Raw genomic sequence first — 10,193 nt, 5'->3', positions numbered from 1 at the left:
TGGGGCTCCCTTATGGCCCCGCCTCCTGCCCCTCCCTCCCTGCTTTTACCGTATTTAACGTTATAGACCCGCCTCCCAATCCTTTTCCCTTCATAAAGGGATCTGATCTATTATTATTCTTATTGTATATCATAGGATCATAAAAGGGAACCTCAGAGGGCATCCAGCAGCATCAAGGAAGGCACCAGCCGATCCGTCCAGACAGAGGGCCATCCAGCCATAGGTATGATATTAATAATAATAATAATAATAATAAAACTTTATTTATACCCCGCCACCATCTCCCCAACGGGGACTCGGGGCGGCTTACATGGGGCCATGCCCAGACACCATACAATATAACAAAATAAAACAACATATCATAACACAATATAACAGTGCAAAAATAATCATATACATTACAGCACAAATCAGAGAAAACAGTAAAAAACAGGGCGGGCCACATGAACACTTAATTAAAAACTCGGGAGAGAGAGACATAGGAATAGGGGGAAACAGGGAAATAAAATGGTGGAGCAGTCTAAAGGATAAAAACCAAGGGGAATGGCCAGAGCAATATATTACATTTACTCCCCAAAGGCACATCGGAAAAGCCATGTTTTTAGATCTTTCTTAAAGGCTAACAAGGTGGGGGCTTGCCTAATCTCAGTGGGCAATGAATTCCACAGTCGGGGGGCCACAGCAGAAAAGGCCCTCTCCCTCGTTCCCACAAGACGGGCCTGGGACAAAGGCAGTGGCGAAAGGAAGGCCTCCCCGGATGAACGAAGGGAACGAGCAGGTTTATGGTAGGAGATACGGTCACTAAGGTAGGTGGGTCCCAAACCGTTTAGGGCTTTATAGATGATGGTCTGCACCATGAATTGGGACCGGAAAGTGAACGGCAGCCAGTGGAGCTCTTTAAACAGGGGAGTAGATCGTTCCCTGTAGCTCGCCCCTGTTATTAATCTGGCAGCCGAGCGCTGGACCAATTGTAGTTTCCGGGCCGTCTTCAAGGGAAGCCCCACGTAGAGCGCATTACAGTAGTCCAGTCTAGAGGTAACTAAGGCATGCACCACCGTGGTCAAGTCAGACTTCACGAGGTATGGTCGCAGTTGGCGCACAAGTTTGAGTTGTGCGAAAGCCCTCCCGGCCACCGCCGACACCTGTGCTTCAAGCGTCAGCGCTGAATCCAGGAGGACACCCAAACTGCGGACCTGTGATTTCAGGGGGAGTGCAACCCCGTCCAGCACAGGCTGCCACCCAATACCCCGATCAGACGGGCGACTGACCAGGAGGGCCTCTGTCTTGTCAGGATTGATCCTCAGCTTGTTCCTCCTCATCCAGTCCGCCACAGCGGCCAGGCACTGGTTCAGAATCCGAGGGGCTTCCTTGGAGTTAGATGGATAATAGATAGATAGATAGATAGATAGATAGATAGATAGTTATAAGTATAGATATAGATATATGATAGATATGAGTTGGAAGGGATCCTGAGAGACATTCAGTCCAAACCCCTTTAACCATAAAGGAAAGCACCATTTGATCACTCCTGACAGAGGGCCATCCAGCCATAGGTATTATGTATTGTATACTGTTAGTGATTTTCTCTGGTATTATCTATAAGCCGCCTCGAGTCCCCTTCGGGGGAGATAAATAAACTTATTATTATTATTATATGGTGTGTGTTTGTGTGTGTGTGTATACACACTCACACACATATACATACATACATACATAAATATGGTATTATATTATTGTACATATTTATATTTATATTTTTACTGTTGTATGTGTTATTATTATATTTTATTATCGTCACCATTATATTTTATTTTTAGTGTATTTTTGGAATTATTATATATTGTTTCTATTTTTATTACGCTACCATATTATTTTAGTATTCTATGATTTATGTTGTTATTAGCGTATTATTATATATTATTATATTTCATTATAATTTGGAATTATATATTGTTTTTGTTTTTATTACACTACCATATTATTTTAGTATTATTTATGTTATTTTATCGTATTATATATTATTATATTTCATTATAATAATTATATTTTCTTATACATTATATATAATAAAATATAATTATGATAGGTATTATATATGTGTGTGTGTGTGTGTATAGTAGAGTCTCACTTATCCAAGCTATAACTTATACAATAAATTTGACAGAAAAAGTAGTTCAATACGCAGTAATGCTATGTAGTAATTACTGTATTTACAAATTTAGCACCAAAATATCACGATATATTGAAAACATTGACTACAAAAATGTGTTGGATAATCCAGAACGTTGGATAAGCGAATGTTGGATAAGTGAGACTCTACTGTATATACATATACATATTTATTTATTGATTTACTACATTTATATCCTGCTTTTCTCACCCCAGAGGGGACTGAGAGTGGCTTACAAATCAAACGAACATACAATATATTATTAGCATAGCACAATATAAGCATTAAATTACTATATTGTACCATATCATTATATGGTAATACAGTAGAGTCTCACTAATCCAAGCCTCGCTTATCCAAGCCTCTGGATAATCCAAGCCATTTTTGTAGTCAATGTTTCCAATATATCGTGATATTTTGGTGCTAAATTCGTAAATACAGTAATTACAACATAACATTACTGCGTATTGAACTACTTTTTCTGTCAAATTTGTTGTATAACATGTAATTTTGGTAGTTAATTTGTAAAATCATAACCTAATTTGATGTTTAATAGGCTTTTCCTTGATCAGTCCTTATAATCCAAGATATTCGCTTATCCAAGCTTCTGCTGGCCCGTTTAGCTTGGATTAGTGAGACTCTACTGTATTATTATTATTATTATTAATAATAATAATAATAATAATAATACATACATACATATATGCATACACGTATATACACACACATATAAATGCCATGTCATTCCCCTCGTTTTAATGATACCAATGTTGTCTCTTCATTGGAACCAAATAGGCCTTCGACACAAAGAAAGAAAGAAAAGCACAAATAACTCTTTGGATCCAAAAAAAGTTTAATGTTTTGCTGGGCTTTTGCTCTGCGTTCGGGTCCCGTGCGGAACTATGTCTCCCAAGGAAGGAAAGAGGGCTTCAGCGGGTCCCGGTGAACTTGGTCTCTGGAAAGGGAAGCAAAAGGGTCACACTCTCTCAGCCTCAAAAAAAGGTCAGCCATGGGTAAATAATACATAATATTGATGCGTGATGATGCCCACTTACCGTCGAGGGTGTGGAAGGAGTCGGCCGTGTGGCAGAACCCTGCGAGGAGAAGGAGGGAGGGAGCGAGTGAATGAATGAAGGGGAAGGAGAAGACGGGGCTGATGGGAGTTGTAGTCCCCTTTCCCAGGCTCACCGTAGGAAGGGAAGTAGAAGACGTGGTCGGTCTCATCCAAGCCCAGCTCTCTCACACGGCGCTCAAACGTGGCCGTGACCGCCGGACCCACTTTGGCCGAACGTCCTTTTGAACAGAAGGAGGAGAAAGAAGGAGATGGTTATTATTATTATTATTATTATTATTAGGAAGGAAGGAAACAAATAGTCCCCTGCTTCTTGGACCCAGAGGCGTACTACAACTCCCATCACTCCATTTGCCCTTTAGAATTAAGTTATTCTGTCCTATCCATCCCTATCCAATAAGTTGTTGTTATGTTATTATTATTTTTACATTATTTTATATTATTATTACTATATTTTATATTATACTAGCTGTGCCCGGCCACGTGTTGCTATGGCGTTGTCTGGTGGTGTTGGTGAGAAATTGTTGAGGTCGTGGTGGTATTGAATGTTTAGTATGCACACTGACGTGGATTATATGGCAGTGTGGAGTCAAGATAATCCAGTGCAAAGCAGATAATATAAGATTCTAAATGGATTATATAGCTGTGTGGAAGGGCCTTGAGTCTACACTGCCATATCATCCAGTTAAAATCTGATAATCTGTGGAAGAGGCCTAAGTGAGGCCTAACTGTGCCTGTCCCCTGGGCTGAGTAGGTTGCTAGGAGACCAAGTGGGCGGAGCTTAGCCTTCAAACTGGCAGCAATTGGATAAAAACTATTATTCCTCTCCCTGTAATTAGGACTTTATTTTTCTTTTCTTTTTGTTGTATCAACCTAGAGGTGTGGATGAGGGGTTGTGCTGTCAATTTTCGAGGTTGTGGAGTGTTTAGTTTTGTTGTTTTGTCTGTCGCCAGGATTCCATCACTCTTTTATATATATAGATAATATAATTTTATATTATTTTGTATGATTGGTGCCCCTGATGGCACAGCACGTTAAACCGCTGAACTGCTGAACTTGCAGACCGAAAGGTTGTCAGTTTGAATCCAGGTAGCAGAGTGAGCTCCTGCTGTTAGCCCCAGCTTCTGCCAACCTAGCAGTTCAAAAACATGCCAATGTGAGTAGATCGATAGGTACTGCTCCAGCAGGAAGGTAATAGCGCTCATGCTTGTGGCCACATGACCTTGGAGGTGTCTAGGGACAACGCCGGCTCTTTGGCTTAGAAATGGAGATGAGCCCCAACCCCCAGAGTCAGACACAACTGGACTTAATGTCCGATTTGTTGTTGTTATGTTATTATTATTGTTACATTATTTTATATTATTATTACTATATTTTATATTATATTATTATTAATCATTATAGTATCATAATGTATTGCATTAATTACATTTTATTATATTATTATCATATTGTTATGTATTTATTATTGTTATAGTATGATATGGTGATGCTCACCATAGAGCTTTGCAGACAAGCCCTTGGCTCTCTGGAGGAAGAGAATAGCGTAGCTGCTGTAGTCCGTCTCCCCAATGGCAACCTCCACAGGAAGGCCGCGACCTGGAAGAGAATTCGGGAAGTTACTTTCCCCCCAAAGTAATTAGTTCCCGAAAGAATGCCCTACCGTATGGAACGGATCAGACCTTTGATCTGGAATCGTCCGCGAGTCTTTCCAGGGAAGTAGCATTGGGTGATGTTCCAGCAGTGGCCCTCCCTGCAGCGGCAAAGAAAGGAAGAAATAATAAAAATTATATATATATAAAACATAATACTGTAATAAATATATAATAAAATATAGTTATGATAATGAAATATAATGACATAATGCAGGAATAATAACATAAATCTATATATATAAAAGAGTGATGGCATCACGGCGACCCACAAAACAACAAAACTACAGGCCCCCCAACCTCGAAATTTGACAACACAACCCATCATCCATGCCTCTAGGTTGATACAACAAAAAGAAAAGAAAAATAAAGTCCTAATTAGAGAGAGAGGAATAATTGCTTTTATCCCATTGCTGCCAGTTAGAAGGCTAAGCTCCTCCAACTTGGTCTCCTAGCAACCCAATAAAAAACAATATATAATATTATATCTATATATAAAAAAGAGTGATGGCATCATGGCAGTGGACTAAACAACAAAAGTAAACACCCCACAACAATCTATATATATAGATATGAAAATATAAAACGAATAGTAATAATAGAGCATTCTACTCCAGGAGGAACAACTCACAGCGGGCGGAAGGTGCTGAAGAGGAGGGCTTTCTCCCCGGAGGCTGCGTCCGGCGCAAGGGTCACCACCACGTTTGTGGCCTCCAGGCGGTAGTGGTTTTTGGACAAATAGGCACAGCGGGAGGCCGTCGCGACCAGGAACCACGTCCCTGCAAACTACAGACCCCAAGGGAGAAGAAGGTATTATTACTAAAGCTATGGGAGTTGTAGTTGTGCAAACTTAGCTTGCTGGGTCAATGACACTGAGGCTTTCCTGTCCGGATTCCTGGCAAAGCGGGAGCCAAGCCAAGGGTTTCTCAATGGGGCTGGGATGGGATCCAGGGGGCAAAGGTGGGCCTTCTCTGTGCAATATTTCCGTCTCAACATGCAGCTCCTTGCAAAAATATAAATATAAATATATTCCTATTTCTAGGTAGCTCAGGCATGGGCAAACTTCGGGCCGCCGGGTGTTTTGGACTCCAACTCCCACAATTCCTAACAGCCGGTAGGCTGTTAGGAATTGTGGGAGTTGGAGTCCAAAACACCCGGCGGCCCGAAGTTTGCCCATGCCTGAGATATAATAATATATACCCATATAAACTCGAGTATAAGCCGACCCGAATATAAGCCAAGGCACCTAATTTTACCACAAAAAAACTGGGAAAACATTGACTCCAGTATAAGCCGAGGGTGGTACATATCAGAAATAAAAATAGATACCAATAAAATGACATTAATTGAGGCATCGGTAGGTTAAATGTTTTTGAATATTTACATCAATCTCAAATTTAAGATAAGATTGTCCAGCTCCGATCAAATCATTTTTCTCATCTTCTTCAATGTAAATGTGCTTATGTATATTTTAATAATAATAGAGTAAAATAATACATGTAATAATAATAATAATAATAATAATAAATACAGGAAAATAATATATGTAATAATAAATAGAGTAAAATAATAAATGCAACAATAATAATAAGATCAGAGTGAAATAATAAATGTATTAATAATAATAAAAATAGAATAAAATAAATGTAATAGTAGCAACAATAATAGAGAAAAATAATAAATGTAATAATACCAATAATAATAGAGAAAAGTAATAAATGTACCATATATTCTCAAGTATAAGCTGATCCAAATATAAGCCAACCAGGACCCTCACCCGAGTATAAACCGAGGGAAGATTTTTCAGTCTTAAAAAAAGGGCTGAAAAACTAGGCTTATACTCGAGTATACCAGATAAATATTGGCAAAAATACTGGGATCTGCAGGCATCATCCGAAAATACATCACACAGTCCTAGACACTTGGGAAGTGTTCGACTTGTGATTTTGTGATATGAAATCCAGCATATCTATCTTGTTTGTTGTGTCATACAATAAAGTACAGTAGAGTCTCACTTATCCAACATAAACGGGCCGGCAGAAGCTTGGATAAGCAAATATCTTGGATAGTAAGGAGGGACTAAGGAAAAGCCTATTAAACATCAAATTAGGTTATGATTTTACAAATTAAGCACCAAAACATCATGTTATACAACAGATTGGACAGAAAAAGTAGTTCAATACGCAGTAATGCTATGTAGTAATTACTGTATTTACGAATTTAGCACCAAAATATCACGATGTATTGAAAACATTGACTAAAAAAATGCCTTGGATAATACAGAACCTTGGATAAGTGAGTGTTTGATAAGTGAGACTCTACTGTATATATATATGTATATAATGAAAAGTATATATATATATGTATGAAAAAATAAAATATTTTTTAAAATATATATATATATATAAAAATACGGTGACTTCCTTTAATCCTTAGTGGTTAGGGTCCACTGATATACTGTTTTATTATTGCATATTTATATATATTTTAAGTCCTAATGTTTTGGATTGTGAGCCGCTCTGAATCTCCGTAGGGACCAAAAGGTTGCCAGGTTCGAATCCGGGGAGTAGAGTTAGCTTCCACTATTAGCCCCAGCTTCTGCCAACAATAGCAGTTTGAAAACATTGGAATGTGAGTAGATCAATAGGTACTGCTCCAGCGCTCCATGCAGTCATGCCCATGGCCACATGACCTTGGAGACATCTATGGACAACTTTTTGGCTTAGGAATGGAGATGAGCACCAACCCCTAGAGTCGGACATGACTGGACTTAACGTCAGGGGAAAATTTTGACTTTTACTAAATAAATAAACATCCCATCCTGACCTGTTCGGGGTGGAAGTCTGGCTGGAGGGCGACCTTCTCGATGGGCGGCTTCTGGGGGTCCGGGATCCGCCTTCGGGGCTGGACCCCTTGGGAGGAAGAAGAGGAAGCCAAGAGGCCGAGGAGGAGGAGGAGGCCCAGCAAGGAGGCCATGGCTGTGGGTCTGGCCAGAGGAATGAGCGGTCAGTGAGAGTGGGGTGGACCGGTCAGTCATTAACCCCAAGAGGAGGACACAGGGCAAGGCCAGGCCCCTGGGAGGGAGACACACAACATCAGGAAATCGTAATGGTCATCATAATAATGGTAATCATGATATATAATGTAATGCTAATGATCATAATAGTAATGGTCATGATAATAATCATAATGATAATTGGTAATGGTGATAATAATGATATATAATGATGATAATGATAATGATGATCTATAATTATGGCGATAACAATGCTAATAATAATATATAATAATAATAATATATAATTTAATGCTAATGATCATAATAGTAATGATCATGATAATCATAATGATAATAATGGTAATGGTGATAATAAGGATATATAATGATGATAATGATAATGATGATCTATAATTATGGCGATAACAATGCTAATAATAATATATAATAATAATAATATATAATTTAATGCTAATGATCATAATAGTAATGATCATGATAATCATAATGATAATAATGGTAATGGTGATAATAATGATATATAATGATGATCTATAATTATGGCGATAACAATGCTAATAATAATATATAATAATAATATATAATGTAATGATAATGATCATAATAGTAATGGTCATGATAATAATCATAATGATAATTGGTAATGGTGATAATAATGATATATAATGATGATAATGATAATGATGATCTATAATTATGGTGATAACAATGCTAATAATAATATATAATAATAATATATAATGTAATGATAATGATCATAATAGTAATGGTCATGATAATAATCATAATGATAATTGTAATGGTGATAATAATGATATATAATGATGATAATGATAATGATGATATATAGTTATGGCGATAACAATGCTAATAATAATAATATAATATATAATGCTAATGATCATAATAGTAATGGTCATGGTAATAATCATAACGATGATAATAATGGTAATGATGATAATAATGATATATAATGATGATAATGCTAATAATGATATATAGTTATGGCGATAACAATGCTAATAATAATAATAATAATAATAATATATAATGTAATGCTAATGATCATAATAGTAATGATCATGATAATCATAATGATAATAATGGTAATGATGATAATAATGATATATAATGATGATAATGCTAATAATGATATATAATTATGGCGATAATGTTAATAATAATAATAATATAATGTAATGCTAATGATCATAATAGTAATGATCATGATAATCATAATGATAATAATGGTAATGATGATGATGATAATAATAATAATATATAATGATGATATATAATAATATATGATATATAATAATGATATATAATGATGATAATGCTAATAATGATACAGTAGTCTCACTTATCCAAGCCTCACTTATCCAAGCCATTTTTGTATGTGTAATGAATTACTTTTTCTGTCAAATTTGTTGTATAACATGATGTTTTGGTGCTTAATTTGTCAAATCATAACCTAACTTGATGTTTAATAGGCTTTTCCTTAATCCCTTCTTGTTATCCAAGATATTTGCTTTTCCAACCTTCTGCTGGCCTGTTTAGCTTGGGACTCTACTGTATATATATCCCTATCTCTAACTCTACAGAAAAAAATGACATAGGATAAGAATAACAACAAGAACCACTGGGTATTCCATGAATTTAATGTGCAACCCACACAAAACTACAACTCCCAAACATATTCGAAAATAGCCGGCTCAGGGGCTCCCTCTAGTGGCAGCTCAGGAGATGACTTCCCAATTTGGAAATAAAAAGAGTGGGAATGCCTAGGGCGGCTCCAGCGCCCAAAAGCGGAAGTTTATCCATAAGGGGACGGAAGTGAGGTCGGGAACAGCTGGTGGAAGGTTTGTAGGCTGGAGGCAGGCCCGGGTCCCTTGAGGGCATCTAGTCCCCCGCTGACCCCTCTCCCCTCTCTCTTTCCTTCCAGGGCAGCATGAGCCCATGGCGGGGGCCGAGGCCTGGGCGGCGGGGCCGGCGGTGCTGCTGCCGGACAGCCTCCTGGTGGAGATCTTCCTCTTCCTGGGCCCCCGGGACCTGCTCTCGGCCGGAGCCTCCTGCCGCCAGTGGCACGCCGTGGCCCAGGACCAGGCCCTCTGGAAGGAGCTCTTCTACCGGCACTTCCGCCTCCCGAGAGACCTCCCTCGGCACCCCGGTAAGCACGGCACCGGCCCCACTCACTCACTCGGCCTCTCAGGGAGAGCTGGGTGGGCATCTGCCGGGAGGGATCGGATGGTGCCTTCCTTCCTGGCAGGAGGAGGTCGG

At 38.5% G+C, this 10,193-nt stretch overlaps 2 protein-coding genes across 2 annotated transcripts in view; one reads left to right on the top strand and one right to left on the bottom strand.

Annotated features, from left to right (window-relative positions):
• Positions 1-3,005: 3,005 nt before the first annotated feature.
• c8g (complement C8 gamma chain) lies at positions 3,006-7,912 on the bottom strand. Its single transcript, XM_062960282.1, has 7 exons — positions 7,721-7,912; positions 5,526-5,680; positions 4,925-4,995; positions 4,740-4,841; positions 3,359-3,463; positions 3,226-3,264; positions 3,006-3,125 (listed from the first exon to the last, which is right to left on the bottom strand). Exons 1-7 carry the CDS (start codon positions 7,868-7,870, stop codon positions 3,100-3,102), a joined length of 648 nt encoding a protein of 215 aa, XP_062816352.1. The 5' UTR covers positions 7,871-7,912; the 3' UTR covers positions 3,006-3,099.
• Positions 7,913-9,666: 1,754 nt separating this feature from the next.
• Positions 9,667-10,193, top strand: part of fbxw5 (F-box and WD repeat domain containing 5) — a 13,970-nt gene continuing 13,443 nt past the window's right edge. Inside the window, exons 1-2 of the mRNA XM_062959586.1 lie at positions 9,667-9,775; positions 9,859-10,083. Coding sequence (XP_062815656.1) covers positions 9,873-10,083 — 211 coding nt within the window. The 5' untranslated portion in view covers positions 9,667-9,775; positions 9,859-9,872. The remainder of the gene's footprint in view (positions 9,776-9,858; positions 10,084-10,193) is intronic.

Source organism: Anolis carolinensis, unplaced genomic scaffold, assembly GCF_035594765.1.
Source record: "Anolis carolinensis isolate JA03-04 unplaced genomic scaffold, rAnoCar3.1.pri scaffold_7, whole genome shotgun sequence".
NCBI lineage: Eukaryota > Metazoa > Chordata > Lepidosauria > Squamata > Dactyloidae > Anolis > Anolis carolinensis.
This window is presented reverse-complemented; position numbering and strand designations above follow the sequence as displayed.